At 44.0% G+C, this 22,530-nt stretch overlaps 1 protein-coding gene across 2 annotated transcripts in view; it reads left to right on the forward strand.

The window, feature by feature from the left end:
* Positions 1-4,122: 4,122 nt before the first annotated feature.
* Positions 4,123-22,530, forward strand: part of CAPN7 (calpain 7) — a 50,084-nt gene continuing 31,676 nt past the window's right edge. For both annotated transcript variants that reach the window (XM_069568416.1, XM_069568422.1), the window contains exons 1-6: positions 4,123-4,663; positions 6,841-6,949; positions 14,013-14,170; positions 15,742-15,809; positions 17,794-17,994; positions 20,242-20,328. In XM_069568416.1, the coding sequence (XP_069424517.1) occupies positions 4,562-4,663; positions 6,841-6,949; positions 14,013-14,170; positions 15,742-15,809; positions 17,794-17,994; positions 20,242-20,328 (725 nt within the window). In that variant the 5' untranslated portion in view covers positions 4,123-4,561. The remainder of the gene's footprint in view (positions 4,664-6,840; positions 6,950-14,012; positions 14,171-15,741; positions 15,810-17,793; positions 17,995-20,241; positions 20,329-22,530) is intronic.

Raw genomic sequence — 22,530 nt, forward strand, 5'->3', positions numbered from 1 at the left:
GAAGGAATACGTTACCATTACTGAGTGGGCAGCTTTAAAAAGAGCAATAGCACTGCTATTACTATTGCTGCTGCTGCTGCGGCTGTTACTATTACACTTTTACTACTACATTACTCCGTCTTCTACAGCAGCTCAGATGGTGATGTTTCCAAAAGCCTCTGCAAGCCTGGATTTCACAACGATGCTTCCGCCTGTGAAGTGTGTGTAGGAAGGGAGCCAGGGATTCGACAACAGCATGGGCTTCCTGAGCAGGGTTGTGACCAGTCTTCTGGAGCTCACCCCTCTCTCTGGGTCTCTCCCAGCTCTGGGGGGGAGGTGGGGACTCCCACTGCAGGGTGAGTGCATTTTGACCAAGAACTACTGAGTGCTTCAGTTCAGTTCAGTTCAGTTCAGTCGCTCAGTCGTGTCCGACTCTTTGTGACCCCACGAATCGCAGCACGCCAGGCCTCCCTGTCCATCACCAACTCCCGGAGTTCACTCAGACTCATGCCCATCGAGTCAGTGATGCCATCCAGCCATCTCATCCTCTGTCGTCCCCGTCTCCTCCTGCCCCCAATCCCTCCCAGCATCAGAGTCTTTTCCAATGAGTCAACTCTTCGCATGAGGTGGCCAAAGTACTGGCGTTTCAGCTTCAGCATCATTCCTTCCAAAGAACACCCAGGGGTGACCTTAATGTTGAACAAATTCTGCCCTGGTAAATGTCACAGACAGACCTGATGGAGCACGTGGAAGTAATAGAGGACATCCCGGGAGATGTTCCCTGGAGGCAGCTGTGATGAGGCTCCACCACTGCACTCTAGACAATCCACGATTGCAGAACATAAGGCAGACGTAAAAATATCAGCTCTTTCCCTATATACTGGCAGAAACAACCGGAAATTGAAACTAAAAAAGCCATTTAAAATAGCATTAGAAATATGAAATGCTTAGAGGTAAATCTGTCCAAAGATGGATATGTAAGACCTGTGCCCTATGGAACACTGCTGAGAACAGTAAGCGATGACCTGAATACACAGAGAGGTTTACCATGTTCATAGATTGGAAGTCTAAGTGGGGCTAAAGACTGCAGATGCTTTTAAGCTTTGACTCCCTCTTACCCAGCTCTGTCTTACTCTCTCTCACTGTCTCTTGTCTCTTCAATGTGTCACTCCGTGCCTGGCATCAAGCAGGTGTTCAGCGTTCAGTGAATAAATCAACAAGGAATAAGGGAGTAAATGAGAGGGTACCAAGAGGGGTCACAATTGCCCGGGGAAAGCTAGAAAAGCCCCCTACAAGGTGAGCTGGAGTTCCGCAAGCTGAGATGGGGGATTGGGGACTAGACACAGAAGTCCTCTTATGAGCAGTTAAAACTGTCATCTGCTGTAGCTTGGGGTTCCGTTTCTACCAGGGCTGCAGATACCTTGGAACACACTCTGAGCTCCTGTTCTGAAGGCCCTTCTACCCTCTGTTAAGGAATTTCTATATCATTGTTCAAACTCAAGATGGGAAAGGGCACATTGAGTATATTTAGTAGGGGAGTTCATTCACTCAACATTTTGAAATACAACACTTGCACCAGACAAAAGCTTGGACTTAATTCTGGGATAAAACTGGTGAAGAGAGAAACCATCCCTGCTCGGTTATAAAACTGTTATAGCTAATGACACGAACCATCTTTGTGCCAAGCAGAGTCGAATTCTCCACCTGTGCTCTTTACAACAGTCTGATAAAATAGTTATTAACTTCAGTAAACATGAAGGGACAGCTAAAACACACATTTAAAATGCACAGTGTGATCGATTTTAACAAATGGATATAACTTTTGACATCACCCACCAATAAGACATAAGACATTTCCATCATATCCGAAGTTTCCCTTATCCCTTCTCAATCATTGATGTGATTTTGTCACTGGATGGGACCTCTCTGAGGGCCTGAGAGTGGTCCTTGTCTAACACTCAAACGAATTGTCCAAGGAGCTACAGTGCTGACAAAGCAAAAGACTTTACTGAAAAGTGGCGCTGGAGCGGAGGGCAGCATGAGGGAGACCAGGGGAACTGCTCTGCCTTGTGGTCCGCAGCCTCAGGTTTTCTGGCGGGTGGGGTTAGGTGAGCTGGGATTGTCTCAGGCCAGTCATCTTGCTCATGCCCTCATTAGGTCTGACGCAGGGCTCTTCCTGATGGCATGTGCATCCCTCAATCAAAATGATTTCCAGCGTGAGAGAGTCTGGGAGGTTGGCAAGAGATTTTATGGACTGGTCTCTTCTCCCCTTCTTTGGAGGAGGAAATGGCAAACCACTCCAGTATTCTTGCCGGGAGAATCCCATGGACAGAAGAGCCTGGCGGGCTACAATCCAAGGGGGTCACAAATTCAGATGCAACTGAAGCGACCAACACACACTTCTCCCCTTTTCAGCCCCTCCTGGGTTTTCCCCAGGTTTTGGGCCCTTCTCTGGCTTTATGTTCTTTGAAGCATCCTGAGATAGGAGACTTAAGGTGTTATTACGGTGCCCAGTCACAGCAGGCAGTGTTGGTCAACTGTTCCCTAACAACTTCTCACAGTATTGGTAAGATTTGTCTTTGCCGGTGTTCCTTGCAAACAAAGTAACGCAGTCTGTTCTCTCACATCTTGCTTCTTTGACTTACAGCGAATTTTGAGTTTTGTTCACATCACGGTGTCTTTCGTTTTTGTTGTTATGTATTTCTCTGTGTTTTGGCTGCACTGCGTCTTCGTTGCTTCGCAGGAATGTTGTCTAGTTGCAGTGAGCAGGGGCTACTCTCCAGCTGCCGTGCTGGGGCTTCTCATTCTGGTGGCTTCTCTTGCTGTGGAGTACAGGCTCTAGACACCACCTGGGTTTCAGTAGTCGTGGCACACCAGCTTAGTTGCTCCCCAGAACGTGGGGTCTTTCCCGACCAGTGTTATTGAAGGAGGAGAGGAACAGGCCGTGCTGACTCCATCTTGAAAAAGAAGGAACCTCCTCCATCTTGCACTTTCAGTGAGCTTTGGACTATGTGCCTGGTAGCCACGGGCATAACACACCTACGGCTGAACCGGCCTCTCGGACTGATAAACACCAGTTTCCATACTAAAATTCCCCATCACCAAAAAGAATGTAATAATCCCCTATGTAGTCAATAACCTTTATAATCTTTATGGCACCCACTGGTATAGGCTACAATGTATAACCAGCTGACCCTTCTGATTGTGAATCATGGCTGTGACCTGACTGTATCTCCCTTTAACACTTTTCAGGCTAGGTTTAAGGACTCTGGGGATGTGGGCTTGAGCAATACACCTAAGGTATATAAGGTTTTCACAAAAGTCGCTTGGGGTTCTTGGCTAAGAGGAGACTCTGCCTTGGGCCCACTGGTGTGATCAACTGCACTCCACTATCTGCATTGTCCTTCTGGGTGAGTCTGTTTCCTGGAATGCGAGGCTACAACAATACACCCTGTGTCCCCTGCACTGGCAGGCCGATTCTTATCCACTCCACCAAATGGGAAGTTCCTTCATTAGTATCGCTGAAGTCAGAGCTTTAAGAGAGAAAGAAATTAATCAGATAATCACCTAATTGTGTCATGACAACAGCATTAAAGTTAACCTAAGCATAAGAACACAAGAAAATGTATTACCTTGCTTGTCGACAATTCACCCAATACCATACACTCGGGGAGGTACACAAGATGAAGACTCACATGATTAGAAACCTTATAAAACTATAACATAAGGACCCTTTGTCCTTACTTCACTTCCCTCATTTAAAAAAGTCAGCTCAGATGAGGGCGGGAAGCGCAGCTCATCTTCCCTGGATACTAAGTAGGAATGATGCTAAAGCTGAAACGCCAATACTTTGGCCACCTCATGCGAAGAGTTGACTCATTGGAAAAGACTGATACTGGGAGGGATTGGGGGCAGGAGGAGAAGGGGACGACAGAGGATGAGATGGCTGGATGGCATCACTGACTCGATGGACATGAGTCTGAGTGAACTCCAGGAGTTGGTGATAGACAGGGAGCCCTGGCGTGCTGCGACTGATGGGGTCGCAGAGTCGGACACGACCGAGCGACTGAACTGAACTGGAGACCAGGCTCCCTGAGGCGCATGCGCGCCCGCTCCAAGTCTGGCCAGCAACAGTCCTCACTCGCACAGTTCCGGCAAGAGGTCGGTGAAGCTCGCGGCGGTGCCAACGTGGCGCCGCTTGGGCCTGCCCAATCCCCGGAGCCCTGGTGGTCACGTGCACACGGCGCGGCGCAGCCGGGCCCCGCCCACCGCCCGCGCCCGCCGCCGAGCCGGGGCCTCCCTCAGTCGCCGGGGCCTCCCTCAGTCGCCTTGGCTCCCAGAACACCTGCGCGGGCCCGGCTGCGCCTGCGCAGTGTGGCCGGTGGGCCGGTCGGGGAGTGCGGCGGCGGCGGCGGCGGCGCGAGGGTGCCGGTGGGCTGGGAGCCCGGGGTGAGCTGTTGGCCGTCCTCCCTCAGGAGGCAGAAGTGAGCTCCGGCTCGCCTTCTGCGCGACCCGGGACCTCTCGCGGCCCCTGGGCGAGCGGCGGTCGGCGATTCGAGGAGGGTTCCGGCGCGGGGTGGCCATGGACTCGGCGGCGCTGGAGCGGGACGCGGTACAGTTCGCGCGGCGAGCCGTGCAGCGCGACCAGGAGGGCCGCTACGCGGAGGCCGTATTTTACTACAAGGTGGGCCGGGGGCGGGGCCGGGGCTGGGGGCGGGGCCGGGGGCGGGCCACCTCGGGCCGGGGGCGGGGCTGAGGCGCCTGCCCGTCGGGGGCTCGGTCCCCGCGGCGGAGGCGATCCCCGGGCTCGACGCTCATGAGGGCGACGGCGGGGCCGGGCGCTCGGCTCCACAGACGTGCACTCGCCGCCACAGACGGGCCGGAAGCACGCGGGAGAGCGCCGCGAGTCAGTGAAGAAGAAAGCATTGCGCGTCCTGGTGTTTGACTTCCGCACGTCTCCATCCCCCACAGTGTCTGTGTACACATCCTTTTTGAAAAAGAAACTGGGGTCAGATTGTCTGTGCTTTTTTTAAACCTGTTCATTTCATTTGAACTTTTAAGAAAATTACGAATTTTTTAAAAGTTTCCCGGTATGACTTTGTTATCAATGATAATATTAAGGGCTAGATGCATAGTATCCCATTATGTGGATATGCCGTCGTTTCTTTACAGAGTCTCCTGGCCATTTTAATGTGCATTCTGTTTCTTCAGCATCATAATATCCTTGTAGCTAATGCTTTACACGTTTCTGTGATATTTCTTTTGGATAAATGGCTGAGGCCAGAATTAGAGCCCGCCCCCTCCCCCCGGTCCACTGTCTGCGCCCCAGTTCTGAGGATTTGCAGACGCACACCTCTCCAGCCCCAGTCGTGGCCCATCCCCACTCCGGTGGAAGGAGCTGTATCCTCTAAAGACCGTCACCTTTTCTTTCAGGAAGAATGTCAGGCTTTGAAAATACAGTAGTAGTCATTTTTCTTCTGTAAACCTGTATGCTACCAATAATGTGTAATTTTTTTTTTCTCAGATTAATGTGTGATTGCCTTCATTTTACAACTTGTGTTTAGAGACTTCGGTTGTGTTTCAGAGCCATTCTTTTTGAACTTTTCTTTACAATTTTATAATGGTGGTATTTCTTTAAAAGTAGGACTGTGTTGTATTAGTTTTGTGAAATAGTGGCAAGTGTTCCTAGGTAAACATAGTGCCATATGAAATAGCTTTTTCTAAAGTGAAAGGAAATCCTGTGCAGTGCCTTTTGTTTGCTGTAGAATTACATGCATGTTGTTATGAAGAGTTTCTTTTCCTGGAGAGAATCAGCAGAGTGGTGGTGTTTCTATTCCTGTAAACTGTTTCAGATATTTAGTGTTTTCGGTCTTCATGCTGTTCTCTCTGGGATTCCTTGTTAATCACTTTCAAGTGTAAATGAAATGAGCAAAGTAAAGTTGATAGCAACAGTTACAAAAACTGGCTACAGTCTTTACATATACAGTTATATTTTCCTCCCTTGAAATATCTGAATTGCAGGATCTGAGGAGAACATATCTTTTCTACCCCCAATTTCCATTTGGATCAAAACTGTACTCTTCTTATTGATTTTGTAGGTTCAGAGAAACATTCCTCCAGTAACTGGATTCAAAAAGGGATGGCTTCTTTGGATCCAGATATTGAGGCATGAGGTTCCTTGAAATGTGTCCATTTAGATGACTGCAGGGAAGGAGGTGGTGCTGAGGGGAGTCTCTCTGTGGTAGTGCTGGTCACCCTCCTGGAAGGGTGATGGCGAGAACGGAGACTTTTCCTCACTAGCACAGCCTGACTGGCTAAGGAGGTCATGGAATAACTGGAAAATGGATCCAGGTGTTCTTAATTAAGTTTCTTTCATTCAGCTGAAATCTGCCTTAAAATGTCTCCCTCTTTGACAATGTTTTCTTTGGAGAAAAAACTTTGCTTGCCATAGTGAGACAATTAACGTTTATAATCGTTTGTTGGTATTTATGAGTATTGTCTGTTCTGATGCTTTCAGGACTCAGATCACCTTTTCACAGTATGTAGTTTCGTCTGACCTACTGCATTGAGAAGAAGGAAAACAACGTAAATCACAGTTATTCTAAGAACATGTTTAAAATCAGCCCCTTCTATTTGACTTTGTAAAGTTTCAACAGTCTGAGAAAATTGGGAGCATTGAGAACTGAAAGAAGTAGTAAAGGACTATATTATTCATTTACTTTATGAAAAAATTTTCTCATATCTTAAAGACGTTCTTGTTTTATCATTCATAGAAAGCAACCGTGAGTTAGAAAGTGGTAAAGAAAACTCAAATTGTAATTCAGCTGTTAGAGTCCTTTGAATTCTTTTTTTTATTTTTAGGAAGCTGCACAAGCTTTAATTTATGCTGAGATGGCAGGATCAAGCCTAGAACATATTCAAGAAAAAATAAACGAGTATCTGGAAAGAGTGCAGGCCTTACATTCAGCAGGTTGGTAAAGACTGCTAACCATGTCACTATTTTTTTTTCTTCTTTCCTGTCCCATCTTACTTTTCCCTTATGTTTCTCTTTCCTTTTTGTTTTCATCTTTGATTCTTGATCTTCACTTGTTTGCTGCTCATTCCTCTTCTGGTAATCACATCTTTGAAGATCGTAATATGGAAATAAGTGATAGATCTGTGAAGAGGAACCTCAGAGATCATGTCATGTGATATCCTAATTTCCCAGAAATGGACATGAATCATCTACATGCAAACAGTGTATCATTGGCAAAATCGGGATTAGAATCCTATTAAAATCTGCCTTTAAATATCTGTCACATGCCCTCTCCTGTTATTAAAATTAAATGACTCTTCCTTCAGTGTCTAAAGACATCAGCAGTGGGTTCACAGTCTTTACTGTATCAGTATCCTCAACCTCAAGACCTTAGCTAAACTCTTATTTTAGAGAGTTTGCCAACATATCTTGGGAAAGTAACATGTAAGCAGAGACCTGGAACAACCTGTTTATTTTTGTAAGCCTCATGGCAAATGCTGTGGCACAAGTTCCCAGACTTAATGTTCATAGTTCTGTTAGAAGTAAAAGGGTTCTTGGCAAAATCTGTTGTTTAAATGGTAGGAAAGAAAATGATCATCTGTTGATATTTTGTTTCAAGAATATATTCATGTCACTGAGGACTCTTTTTTGACCTTTTTTTCCCTGTGGCTATCTAATAAAGCCACAAACGTAGAGAGGTCTTATTCAGCATTCTCTGACAGACTTTGTGCTACTTTCTACCACTTACTCTGAACAGATAGTAGCAGTTAAAACCAGCTTATAGTTAAGATAAAGTAGATTTAATTGTTGGGTTTCTTATTATGACAATCCCCTTACACACACAGTATTTCCTTTTAAGACAGTGCCCAGAAACTGCATGCATTGACAGGTGAACTATTTGTGTCAAGCTCTCACTTGATACAAATTTATACTGATGCATATATTCAAAATACCATGGAATTCAGAGACACTTCATTTTCCTTGCTAAGTAAGTAAAGTTTTTAAATTTATAAATGTGATGTTTATATGATACTCAGACGCAGAATGAGATAGCCCTGATGTCTTGAAGAATGAAAACTTGTCAGTAAAACAGAAGTAAAGGATTTTTAGAGTGTAACATACCTTAAATGTTTTGCCAACTTTTTGACCCATTTTGTTCAGCAAGTGAAAGATAATTTGTAGGGAATTAAATGATTGACTTAGTTATCATTTCATGCAGAAGAGTTCTTTATCAAATAAAAATCTTGTTCGTAATCCCAGTTTTTAAAACAGATAGAGTCTGCTGATAGTCAAGAAACTTTGAGAGATGACATGACTTTGTGGGTAGGGAAGGTAACCCAGTTTGAATTTCACTAGTGAAGTGTAAAAAACTCAACACTTGGAATTAAAAGATCTAAGTTGAGTCCTTGCCCTTCCACTTATAGCTGTGAAACCATAGGCTAGATAGTCATTCTCAACTAGAATCAGTTTTGCCTCTCAGGAGACATTTTACATTGTCTGGAGAGATGTTTGTTGTTTATGTTAGGGGTCAGGGTGTAGTATGCTGCTAACATCTGGAGGGCAGGGACAGTGCTACAGGGAAAATTCTAAAATGCATAGGACCGTCCACAGCAAAGAATTATACAGGAGAAAATGTCAGTAGGGCCAAGGCTGACATGCAAACCTTGAGCTGAATATTTTAACATTCATTTAATAAATGGGATTAGTATAATACATGGCTTAAAGAGATATTACTGAGGATTATAGTTTTTTTAAAAGATCAAGCACAATTTTGAGACAAAATTTAAAGCTTTTTTAAAAAACATTTATTGAGATATAATTCACATACCATAAAATTCAACTTTTTATAGTAGGCAGTTAAGTGGTTTTTAGTGTATTCCCAGAATTGTACAACCATCACCACTGTCTTATCCGCAGACATTCTCATCACCCTAGAAGAAACCTCTTAACCATTAGTAGTCACGCCCCATTCCTCCCATCCCCTTGGTGGTACTAAATTTGTCAGTCGTATCCAACTCTTTGCAACCCTGTGGAAAGCAGCATGCTGTCTTTCACTATCTCCTGGAGTTTTCAAATTCATGTATATTGAGTCAGTGATGCTATCTAACTATCTGTCTCCGCCTAGGCCCTCAGTTCAGTTCAGTCGCTCAGTCGTGTCCGACTCTCTGCGACCCCATCAATCGCAGCACGCCAGGCCTCCCTGTCCATCACCAACTCCCGGGGTTCGCTCAGACTCATGTCCATCAAATCAGTGATGTCATCCAGCCATCTCATCCTCTGTCGTCCCATTCTCCTCCTGCCCCCAATCCCTCCCAGCATCAGAGTCTTTTCCAATAAGTCAGCTCTTTGCCTGAGGTGGCAGAAGTACTGGAGTTTCAGCTTTAGCATCAGTCCTTCCAAAGAACACCCAGGGCTGATCTTTAGAATGGACTGGTTGGATCTCCTTGCAGTCCAAGGGACTCTCAAGAGTTTTCTTCAACACCACAGTTCAAAAGCATCAATTCTTCGGCTCTCAGCTTTCTTCACAGTACAACTCTCACATCCATACATGACCACTGGAAGAACCATAGCCTTGACTAGACGGACCTTTGTTGGCAAAGTAATGTCTCTGCTTTTAAACATGCTATCTAGGTTGGTCATAACTTTCCTTCCAAGGAGTAAGTGTCTTTTAATTTCATGGCTGCAGTCACCATCTGCAGTGATTTTGGAGCCCAAAAAAGTAAAGTCAGCCAATGTATCCACTGTTTCCACATCTATTTCCCATGAAGTGATGGGACCAGATGCCATGATCTTCGTTTTCTGAATGTTGAGCTTTAAGCCAACTTTTTCACTCTCCTCTTTCACCTTCATCAAGGGGCTTTTTAGTTCCTCTTCACTTTCTGCCATAAGGGTGGTGTCATCTGCATATCTGAGGTTATTGATATTTCTCCTGGCAATCTTGATTCCAGCTTGTGCCCAGGTTTCTCATGATGTACTCTGCATAGAAGTTAAATAAGCAGGATGACAATATGCAGCCTTGGCGTACTCATTTTCCTATTTGGAACCAGTCTGTTGTTCCATGTCCAGTTCTAACTGTTGCTTCCTAACCTGCATACAAATTTCTCAAGAGGCAGGTCAGGTGGTCTGGTATTCCCGTCTTTTTCAGAATTTTCCACAGTTTGTGGTGATCCACACAGTCAAAGGCTTTGGCATAGTCAATAAAGCAGAAATAGATGTTTTTCTGGAAATCTCTTGCTTTTTCCATGATCCAGCGGATGTTGGCAATTTGATCTCTGGTTCCTCTGCCTTTTCTAAAACCAGCTTGAACATCTGGAAGTTCACAGTTCACGTATTGCTGAAGCCTGGCTTGGAGAATTTTCAGCATTACTTTACTAGCATGTGAGATGAGTGCAATTGTGTGGTAGTTTGAGCATTCTTTGGCATTGCCTTTCTTTGGGATTGGAATGAAAACTGACCTTTTCCAGTCCTGTGGCCACTGCTGAGTTTTCCCAATTTGCTGGCATATTGACTGCAGCACTTTCACAGCATCATCTTTCAGAATTTGAAATAGCTCAACTGGAATTCCATCACCTCCACTAGCTTTGTTCGTAGTGATACTTTCTAAGGTCCCCTTGACCTCACATTCCATGATGTCTGGCTCTAGGTGAGTGATCACACCATCGTGATTATCTTGGTTGTGAAGATCTTTTTTGTACAGTTCTTCTGTGTATTCTTGCCACCTCTTCTTAATATCTTCTGCTTCTGTTAGGTCCATACCATTTCTGTCCTTTATTAAGCCCATCTTTGCATGAAATGTTCCCTTGGTATCTCTAATTTTCTTGAAGAGATCTCTAGTCTTTCCCATTCTGTTGTTTTCTTCTATTTCCTTGCATTGCTCACTGAGGAAGACTTTCTTATCTCCTTGCTATTCTTTGGAACTCTGTATTCAGATGCTTATACCTTTCCTTTTCTCCTTTGCTTTTTGCTTCTCTTCTTTTCACAGCTATTTGTAAGGCCTCCTCAGACAGCCTTTCCTTTCCTTGGGGATGGTCTTGATCCCTGTCTCCTTTACAATATCACGAACCTCCGTCCATAGTTCATCAGGCACTCTATCAGATCTATGCCCTTAAATCTATTCCTCACTTCCACTGTATAATCATAAGGGATTTGATTTAGGTCATACCTGAATGGTCTAGTGGTTTTCCCTACTTTCTTCAATTTCAGTCTGAATTTGGCAATAAGGAGTTCATGATCTGAGCCATAGTCAGCTTCTGCTCTTGTTTTTGTTGACTGTATAGAGCTTCTCCATCTTTGGCTGCAAAGAATATAATGAATCTGATTTCGGTATTGCCCATCTGGTGATGTCCATGTGTAGAGTCTTCTCTTGTGTTGTTGGAAGAAGGTGTTTGCTATGACTAGTGCGTTCTCTTGGCAAAACTCTATTAGCCTTTGCCCTGCTTCATTCCGTATTCCAAGGCCAAATTTGCCTGTTACCCCAGGTGTTTCTTGACTTTCTACTTTTGCATTTCAGTCCCCTAGAATGAAAAGGACATCTTTTTTGTGTGTTAGTTCTAGAAGGTCTTGTAGGTCTTCATAGAACTGTTCAACTTCAGCTTCTTCAGCGTTACTGGTTGGGGCATAGACTTGGATTTCTAAGGTATTGAATGGTTTGCCTTGGAAACAGAGATCATTCTGTCGTTTTTGAGATTGCATCCAAGTACTGCATTTCGGACTCTTTGTTGACTATGATGGCTACTCCATTTCTTCAACGGGATTCCTGCCTGCAGTGGTAGATACAATGGTCATCTGAGTTAAATTCACCCATTCCAGTCCTTTTTAGTGCGTGGATTCCTAGAATGTCGACGTTCACCCTTGCCATCTCCTGTTTGACCACTTCTAATTTGCCTTGATTCATGGACCTGACATTCCAGGTTCCTATGCAATATTGCTCTTTACAGCATTGGATCTTGCTTCTATCACCAGTCACATCCACAACTGGGTATTGTTTTTGCTTCGGCTCCATCCCTTCATTCTTTCTGGAGTTATTTCTCCACTGATCTCCAGTAGCATATTGGGCACCTACTGACCTGGGGAGTTCCTCTTTCAGTATCCTATCATTCTGCCCTTTGATACTGTTCATGGGGTTCTCAAGGCAAGAATACTGAAGTGGTTTGCCATTCCCTTCTCCAGTGGACCACATTCTGTCCACTGTCCCTAGGCCCTAGCAGCTACTAATCCTGCTAATCTTTAATCCTAATAATCTATTTTCTGTTTCCATGGATTTGTCAATTCTAGATATTTGTTGTAAATGGAGTCATCCAGTATGTGGCCTTTTGTATCTGGCTTCTTTTATTTAGCATAATATTTTTAGCATTTATCCTTGTGGTAGCATGTCTCATTTCTTTTTATGGTTGAATAATATTTCATTGTGTTAATATACCACATTTTATTTATCTGTTCATCAGTTGGTGGACGTTGGCTTGGTTCCACCTTTTGTCTGTTGTGAGTAATGCTGTTTTTGTGTGGACATATGTTTTCAGTTCTCTTGAAACCAAGAAGTAGAATTACTAGGTCATATGGTACCTTTGGGCATATCAGTGGCTCAATGGTAAGGAATCCACCAGCACTGCAGGAAACTCAGGTTTGAGCCCTGGGTTGGGAAGATCCCCTGGAAGTGGGCATGGCAACCCACTCCAGTATTCTTGCCTGAAGAATCCCGTGGACAGAGGAGCCTGGCAGGTTACAGTGCATAAGGTTGCAAAGAGTTGTACCTGACTGAAGCGACTGAGCACGCATGCACACACGTGGTAGCTTTATGTCTAACTCTGAGGAACTGCTAAACTGCTTTCCACAGCAGCTATACCTTCATACAGTTAACCAGCAATGTTCTGTTTCCTTCACAGCCTTATCAACACTTGTTATTTTCTGTCTTATTTTAGCCATCTTTCTGGGGATAAAATGGCATCTTACTGTGGGTTTGATATTCATTTCCCTGCTGAGCATCTTTTCATGTTCCAGTTGGCTATTCGAGTATCTGCTTTGGAGAAATGACTATACAGATTCTTTCCCCATGATATAAGTCAGGGTTCTCCAGAGAAACAGAACCAGTAGGGTGTACATAAAGAGATTTATCACGAGCAGTTGTCTCATGCAGTTATGGAGGCTAAGACGTCCCACTGTCTGCCCTCTGCGAGTTGGAGACCCAGGAAAGCCAGTGATGTGGTTCAGTCTAAGTCCAAAGGCCTGAGAAGCAGGGGACCTGATGGTGTGAGGTGCAGCGCAGGACCAGGGAAGACCCGTGTGCCAGCTCCCGCAGTCCTGCAGTAGGCAGGTTCTCCCCCTCTGCCTTCTGCTCAGTTCAGGCCCACAGTGGGCTGGATGATGCCCACCCACATTGGGGAGGGCACTCTGCTTTCAATACCAACTCTAAATGCTAATTTCATTCAGAAGTGTCCCCATAGGCTACCCAGAAATCTTGGTTAGCTAAGCAACTGGGTAACCTGTGAGCCAATCAAATTGACACAAGTTGATGAGATAATCACCACACCCGTTTTAAACGATTTGTCTTTTTGTTGTTGAGTTATAAGAGATATTTACATATTCTAGATGAAAGTCTCTTATGGATATGTATCTTTATATTAAAAACAGAAGCATTTATGTCTAACAGCAATAAAAATATAGCTTACTCTGGACCCTGATGAATAGGAAACAGCATGAATTTTATTATCAAGGCCTAATAGATTATATAATTATTGCCTGTAGTAAAAAAAAATTTAGAACATGATTGAGTTTATTTAGATCTAGTGTTTTCTAAGTTTAGTCTTGTTTTTTGTGGGGAGAACGCTAATGTTCATTTTACTTTTTTAAATGATGAAAAGTGCTAGTAGGGACAGAGAAGAGTTCAGGGAAAATTTAAAGATTTCTTTTTACCTTGCTAAGTTTTTTACATGAAGGATTACAGAATTTTGGTAGAGTGTATTAAAATGACATGTTGTTCCCTGGATGTATATGTAGATATGTGGCTTTTTTCTGATCCTAGTGCAGTCAAAGAGTGCGGATCCTTTGAAATCAAAACATCAGTTGGACTTAGAGCGTGCCCATTTCCTCGTGACACAGGCTTTTGACGAAGATGAAAAAGGGAATGTTGAAGATGCTATAGAACTGTATACAGAAGCTGTAGATCTCTGTCTGAAAACCGTATGTATAATAATTCTTACAGGTTAAGTTTGGTGGAATTGTCCTAAGAAATTTCTTCTTACTAGTGCATTTTATGTAACAATTCATTTAAAAAAATACTATTATTATAGATATAACAAGTTACTCCTCATTGAAAGATAATGGGATATGTATATATGTGGCTGAGTCCCATGACTTTGCCGTGAAACTGTCACAACACTGTTAATTGTCTATACCCCAATACAAAAATAAGTTTTTAAAAAAAAGCTAATGAAGAGTAGAATTAATGGATTTTTAACACCTTGTTAAAATTTGACAGGGTTAATTGAATCACTTGGCAATTGTTTTTTTAAATTACAGGTAGCATTTTTGACCATCTTACACTCCTGTAACTAAAATTAACTTATTGTAGGAAGAATTCATCACAATCTGTGAATTTAAAATAAAGTTCCTGTGAGAGGGATGAATTAGGAGTTTGGGATTAACATATGCACACTACTGTATATGAGATAAACACCAAAGACCTACGGTGTCGCACAGGGAACTAGACTCAATATCTTAACAATAATCTATAGTGGAAAAGATTTGAAAAAGAATGAATATGTGTATGCATATAACTGAATCAGTCTGTTCTACACCTGAAACTATCGTAAATCAACTATACTTCAGCTTTTTTAAAAAAGGGAAAAAAATTGGGTTCGTCATAATAAAAAAAATAAAGCTCTTCCCCCTTTTATTCAGTTTGATACACTAAGAAATCAGTTAGTGGTTTTGGAGAGCTGTATTAATTTACAGTATGGAGTCTGCGTGCTGAGTGGTTTTTATTCTTTCCTGAGGAGAAGCAGTCAGCTCTGAGAGGCATCTGGTGCGTAAGAGTGAGCAGTGCGCTGATAGGAGGGTGTGAGGCAGGAGAGAGTGGGGTTGTCAGTATTCCGAGGGCCAGCTCTTTGTCCCAGGTCTCTTATCCAGAAGAACCGTCTAGCCTCATTTCTGTAGGTACCTGAGACTGCTGGTAAGTGCTGGGGGGTTTCTGTCTTAGTTACATACAGTGCAGTATTATAATTCGACGTCTGCACACGCAGCAAAGTGATAACCACCGCAGGTCTGGTTACCTTCCATCCCATGCACTTGACCCCCTTCGCCCATTTTGCCCGTCCCCAGCCCCCTCCCCTTCCCCTCTGGAATCCACTAATCTGTCCTCTGTGTCTGCATTTGGTTTATTTTGTTTATCTGTTTTGCTTTCAGACTCCATGTATAAGTGGAGCTCTGAGGCCTTCTCCTGACCTCTTTCACTTGGTGCGGTAACCCCGCTCTGCTGGGGCTCCCGCCGCCCGGCCTTCTGCAGCACCGTGATTTTCCAGTTGTGTCCCACTTACCGCTCGTCCACATTACGTGGTCTTAGGGTTTACCTCAGTGATGAGTTTCAACACAGTTTTAAGTGATACCTTTAAGGATAAAAATAAAGTGTCTTGGTTTATTCTCATAATGTTTGGAAGTGTAATGTGCGTTGTAAGTTTCTTTTTCTTGCTTAGAAATATCCTGGATCAAGCAGATTAATATGCTTCAGAATGTCTGTCTCTCTTTTTCTTAAGTCTTATGAAACTGCTGATAAAACTCTGCAAAATAAGCTGAAGCAGCTGGCTCGGCAGGCACTAGACAGGTGAGTTTGGCTCCTCAGCTTTGGTCCCCGCAGGGTACAGTGTGACGCGTTTATCCGAATGTATGGGGGAGCTCGCGGTAACAAACCTGACATCCAGAGCAAGTCTGCCTTCTTTCCCTGCGTGAGTTTGCTCCTCCCTGGCTCCCTGCTGCCTTTTTCCCTGTGTCATTTGCCTTACTGGATGGTAAACTCCTTAGGGGAACAGAGCTAATTCACCACTGTGTTCTCGTCCCTCCTCTAAACTCAGAAAGTAACAAATCAGTCAAGAAATGTTTCACTTAGTTTTTGCGGTGTCTAAAACAAAAACGGTTATGGTATTTAAAATGGAAGACTTCCCTTGTGTTGTGTAATATGAGACTTCTGAAGAGAAAGCTTGAAGAGAGCCTTCCAGAGCCACTACGAGAAATGGAGACGTTGAGAATGAGCCAGCCATTCACATACCCCACATCGTACATGCGTGAAGCTCCCTTAACTCTTTGCTGGAATGTCAGCTTTTCACTAAGGCCTGTGCTCTCCATTCTGTTTAAAATTGAAATCTCCTCTGGTACTTCCATCCTGTTCGCTCTGTTGGAATATTCTTTCCCATAACTCTTTACTGTTTTCTAAGGTATATAAAATTGATCAGTTTGTCATATTTGTTACCAGTGTGTGTGTCTTTTCTAACCCCTGCCCTCCAAATACAAGCTCTGTGAGGGCAGGGAATTTTGTCTTTCTCCATTGCTGTAACGAAGCACCTAGCAGAGTGCCAGACATCCAGTATGTGCTCAGTAAATATTGGTTGAGGTAATGAGTATATTTGCACAAGAGAATCATACCTCTTGTACAGACAAAGCATCTTAGAGGAAAAGCGTGGAGTGGCATTCATAGCTAGAGCATGAGTTAGTACAGTGCCTCCTTCTGGGGCTCAGACTGCGGAGCTGTGCTACCCCCAGCCCTTCTTTTGCATTGAGATATAGGGGTCACCCCTCCTTGTCACACTGTCGTCTAGCATCATTTGTTTCTCCAAATTCATGGAGCTGTGGGCACTTGACATACCGTCAGCTTCTCCCTTGTGATGTCTGTCACCAGTCAGAGTCACGGACGGCCCCTGCTACCTGTGTGGGTGATTCATCTCGTACTCTCTGGGCGCGCCCTCAGCACAGGGACACGGGCCGGTCGCGAACGCTTCCTGTGAGGATTAGCTCAGAAGAATGGGTACACTCCAGGGAGAAGATAGCATGACGTTGTTGTTCGCATACGGTTTCAGAGTGTTGACAAAACTGCTAAATCGTATATACGGACCTCAGAGTAAAAACTTCCGTCTTTTAGCTTGTTAGTTCTTTGACAGGACAAAGTCCAAAAGCCCTTAAACGCCGAGGGAGCTCTTCCGTGCTCCAGTCCCGGCCCCGCCTCGCCTCCTGCTGCCTCGCTCGTGCACTGTTCACAGGGCTCCCTGTGTTCTTTTGAAATCAGTGTGACTCACTCCGCTGTTTCACAGACCTGCGCATTTGCTCATGTTCTTCTCTACTTAGAACCCTTCCCAGCTCCCCAGGTCAGAGTTTAACGCCGAGTGCAGCTCAGATGTCAGTTTGGAAAAACACTCCCTGACTTGCTCTCCCCATCATTAAGTTAGTAACTTCTGCTGTGCACTCGCCGGCGTGGAGCGCCTCCAGCCTCACATCCCACTTCTGATGCAACTGTCTTTCCCTGCAAACCTAGGGGTACCTTGAGAGCAGTAATTGTGTTCTATACATTCTTATATGCCCCTTACCTTTCCTAGGATCTGATAATGCTCTAAGTGCTTAATTACTGTTATCAATAAAATGTTGGCAAAAATACCTTATCTATGGGAGTAGCTTAAGTAGTGAACTATTGACTAGAATGTAAGAATTTTAGATGGTAATTACCTTAGGGATGCCTGACTGTTCTCAGAGTAAATACGTGTTCTGAAAAGCTTAAATGTGAGGAGAAAAACTAGAGTTGTGTTTTTGTGCCTCTATTACAGAGCAGAAGCATTGAGCGAGCCTTTAACGAAGCCGTCATGCAAAATCAAGGCAACAAATACAAAGCCAAAGCCACCTCCAACAAGAGCACACTTTCCACTGGGAACTAATCCCTTCCTTGAAAGACCTCAGCCGTTCATAAGTCCTCAGTCATGTGACACACAGGGACAGAGATACACAACAGAAGAAATAGAAGTTCTCAGGTGAATCGGTTTATGATTTGGTGTAATGAACAACTTTGTTAACATCAGTGCAGATAATGTTAGGTTTGATGAGTCATACGTCTTTGTTGCAATGTGTCAGGCTATTATCATGTAATTATAAACTGTCACGCAGTCACAACTTGAAATGTTTGAAATGTTCTTTTATATTTTAGTATTTGCATTTCCTCTAGATGTTTTTGGTTTTTTTTTTCCTGAAAATCTTAACACTCTTCAGAGTTGAATAATTCTATGGGGCAGAGTAGAACTGTGGCAGCCCTTTCATCACCTCTGCAGCCTTGTGACCAGAGCCCTAATTGCTACCTTGATACAGCAGTCTAGGCCGGTCAGCAAAGGGCAGCCGTAAGCTTTGAATGCCTTCATATATTTCTTAAAAGGGTTGCAAAAAAGAAAGCAAAAAGAGCCAGGATATGTGACAGAGACCTCATTGCAAAGCCAAAACTATATACTTTCTGGCCCTTTACAGAAAAAGTTTGCCATCACCTGGGCTGGGAAGCCAACTCAGTTCTGGAAGCAGCTCCAGGCGATACTAAAAATGCAAAAGAACAAGATTGTGGAAACCTTTGATCGCATCCTGGGGCGGTGCGGCGGCTCCTCTCCTGGGCTCTGAGCATCAGCCAGCTTAGAGCTGCGTGTGTTGTCACGTTGCTCTTTCTGTGCTTAGAGCTGCGTGCGTGGCCGCGGTGCCCTTCCTGTGCGTAGAGCTGCGTGCGTGGCTGCGGTGCCCTTTCCGTGCGTAGAGCTGCGTGCGTGGCCGCGTGCCCTTCCTGTGCGTAGAGCTGCGTGCGTGGCCGCGGTGCCCTTCCTGTGCGTAGAGCTGCGTGCGTGGCCGCGGTGCCCTTTCCGTGCGTAGAGCTGCGTGCGTGGCCGCGGTGCCTTTCCTGTGCGTAGAGCTGCGTGCGTGGCCGCGGTGCCCTTCCTGTGCGTAGAGCTGCGTGCGTGGCCGCGGTGCCCTTTCCGTGCGTAGAGCTGCGTGCGTGGCCGCGGTGCCCTTCCTGTGCGTAGAGCTGCGTGCGTGGCCGCGGTGCCTTTCCTGTGCGTAGAGCTGCGTGCGTGGCCGCGGTGCCCTTTCTGTGCGTAGAGCTGCGTGCGTGGCCGCGGTGCCCTTTCTGTGCGTAGAGCTGCGTGTGTGGCGGCGGTGCTCTTCCTGTGCTTAGAGCTACGTGCGTGGCCGCGGTGCTCTTTCTGTGCGTCTCCTGTAGTTGTGCTGGAACGGATCTTTCCTCTGCAGCAGCCACCTGAGGGCATTTTTCCCTTTTCCTGCTGAAGGTTTTACTTCTGCTCCTAGAAAAAATGGTGCTGTCTGCCTAGAAAAACCGCTTTTGACACTAACTACACAACACAAAGCGGGACAAAAAGAGTGGTTTTGGGCCTGAGACGCAAGTTAAGAACTGTCCAGCGCTTTGGCTACTCAGTGTCCACGTGCTCCCTTCTACACACGTTTGAGATTCCACACTGCTACAGAACAGCTCTGGATTTGTACCTAACAGGACGCAGCTGCCCTCCACGCAAGTGCAAAGCTCTCCCCATCTCAGGATGAGGATACACACAAATGTTACATTCATGTGTTAACTAGCCCTCAAATTCAGTCATAGTCTCACTGCATATTGTTACCTGGAGGTAACTTGTGAAGGTTCTCTGCAGCGCCTCCTAAATAAAATGCGGGGAGGGAACAGAGGGAAATCGCTAATATGCGCAAATAAACATGTGGGACACAAAACAGGGAGAGAATATTCAAAGCTCCTACAAGCCACGCTTCTTAAATTTGTCAAGAGGCCGTAGCTCTTATCTGTGCCTCTTTCTTCGTCACTACCCGTTCCTTAGTCTCATAACCAGAACATATAAAGAATTTATTTCCAAGAATCCTTTGAATCCTCAAAGCAACCAGGCAATTGCTTTCTTTCTCTAGGCTGAGGATACAATTCGCTTTGTGTCCTGGGGACAATTTCATTGCCTCTGGTGTAAGCCTATTTTGAGATAGTTGTTTTGTTGTAAAGGATGGTAGTCTCGAAAGAATAACTTTGGGATTAAATTGGAGTAACTGTTTTTTGGTATTCAACTATTTCATGAAAACTTTGTTCAAATAAAGTTACCAACATTACATGAGATTATCAGTTTAATTTTATTACAATACCACACCTTGTCACTTAAATTTTAATAAGTTAAAATAAAATTGATGATTAAGGTTGACTTGACATTTACTTTAGATTTTTTTTTATTTTTTAATAGGACAACATCAAAAATAAATGGTATTGAATATGTTCCTTTCATGAGCATTGATCTGAGGGAACGTTTTGCTTATCCAATGCCTTTCTGGTAAGTAAGCACTATTGCAATTCTTACTTTCAAAATTGTTTTAATTTTTCAGTACTTTTCCCATCTGCTGAAGTCCAATTAAATCCATAGCCTTGAAATTAAAATTTGTAATAAAAATTCTGAATGGAAAAGAGTCGAGGCTGAGGGAAGGAAGCAGGACCACGTGGCAGGCGTGCCTCTGGCCTTTTCCTGGTGACAGGACTGTGGGTCTTCTTTAGGCTAGGTTATGTCTAACACAGATCCTAGTATAAGAGAAGTAAGCAGTGAGTAAATATTTGTCTAATTTGTCTTGGACCACAACAAAAATGCAAGTCAGCCAAGGCATTGAATGGAAAGGTGGAGAGAAATGACAAGGTTGTTGTTTACTAAGGAGATCCAGTTCAGAAACAGGGTTCATTATGAAGGTGTTAGCATAGCCTTCCAGAACAGTGGCAGCTTATGTCAGGAACCTTAAAATCATTGTTTCAGGACTCCCAGGTTCTAGTCATCCTAAGGAAATTAAAATTGGGCCAAAGATGTCTATCATAAGAGCGCTTATCAGAGTGTTTGTTACAGCAAAAAATTATCAAAACAAACTTGGTATCCAGTAATATCAGAGTGCTTGAACAATGGCATGTTCATATTATTCTGTTACATATTATGTTATCCACAAAAAAAATAACTGAAAAATATAGGGGGAATGTTTGTAATATATAAATTTTAAAAGATGGAAAATTATATGATATCCAAATTTTATTTTTTTTTCATGTATTATCGACATTCAGAATGAAATGATGTAAAGTGATAGGTCAAAATGTTTACAGTGGTTATCTCTGCTGCTGCTAAGTTGCTTCAGTTGTGTCCGACTCTGTGCGACCCCATAGATGGCAGCCCACCAGGCTCCCCGGTCCCTGGGATTCTCCAGGCGAGAACACGGAGTGGGTTGCCATTGCCTTCTCCAGTGCATAACAGTGAAAAGTGAAAGTAAAGGCGCTCAGTCGTGTCCAACTCTAAGCGACCCCATGGACTGCAGCCCACCAGGCTCCTCCATCCATGGGATTCTCCAGGCAAGAGTACTGGAGTGGGGTGCCATAGCCTTCTCCAGTGGTTATCTCTAAGCAGCAAACTTAGGTGATATACTTCTTAAAACATTTTTATTTTTTAAAATCTCTGCCATTAGCCTATTTATTATCAGAAAGCATCAGGGAACTGAATGCTTATTGTGTACAGAATACATAAAGACTATAAAAACAAGGCCTGATCTCACACATCTAGTGCTTGTCATTCTTGGAGGGGCAGAAGGTAGACCAGAAGGCCAGAAGTTACCAGCATAAGGTTTTCTCCCAGGCACCTGTGTGATGCTGGTGGTTGATCTGGATTTAGGAAATGCTTGTTGGCACCCCACTCCAGTGCTCTTGCCTGGAAAATCCCATGGACGGAGGAGCCTGGTAGGCTGCAGTCCATGGGGTCGCGAAGAGTCGGACACGACTAAGCGACTTCACTTTCACTTTTCACGTTCATGCATTGCAGAAGGAAATGTCAACCCACTCCAGTGTTCTTGCCTGGAGAATCCCAGGGACAGGGGAACCTGGTGGGCTGCCGTCTATGGGGTCGCACAGAGTGGGACATGACTGAAGCGACTTAGGAGCAAGACACTTTCAGCACTAACATCAAGGACACAGATCCCAGACCCATGCTCTCCAGCGTCATAGCCTCTGTGACACCATGCAAGCTTTTCAGTCTGCTTCAGACTTTAATAATAGAATCCACCTTCTGGTGTTACTGTGATGATTAAACGAGTTAATAAATGTAAAGCACTTATAGTGGTGCTTGTTCTATAGAAAGCACTTTGTAATAAGAATAAACTGTTAGGAAATAACTATCTTGCTGAATACTAAATTGTATAATTTAGCTGTATATTTCAAATACTTTAAAAATGTTTGACCAGTGATTTCACTTCAAGAAACCAATTCTGCTTATGAAAATGTGAATCAATTATTCTAGGATGCTCTTAAATGGTAATATCCAAGTAGAGATATAAACTTGTAGTTCCAATCTTTGTGTAACAGGTGGAGATAAATCATGTTTTTAGTGCTCATACAACAGAATGCCCCTGGAAAGAATTGTATACACTCATGAACAATCAAGTTTTTAAGAAATTAAGCAACACAAAAAAATGCTTACACTGTGATTAAAAATATAACTCTTATAACTATCAAAACA

The sequence above is a fragment of the Ovis canadensis genome, chromosome 1, assembly GCF_042477335.2.
Source record: "Ovis canadensis isolate MfBH-ARS-UI-01 breed Bighorn chromosome 1, ARS-UI_OviCan_v2, whole genome shotgun sequence".
In the NCBI taxonomy this organism is placed as follows: domain Eukaryota; kingdom Metazoa; phylum Chordata; class Mammalia; order Artiodactyla; family Bovidae; genus Ovis; species Ovis canadensis.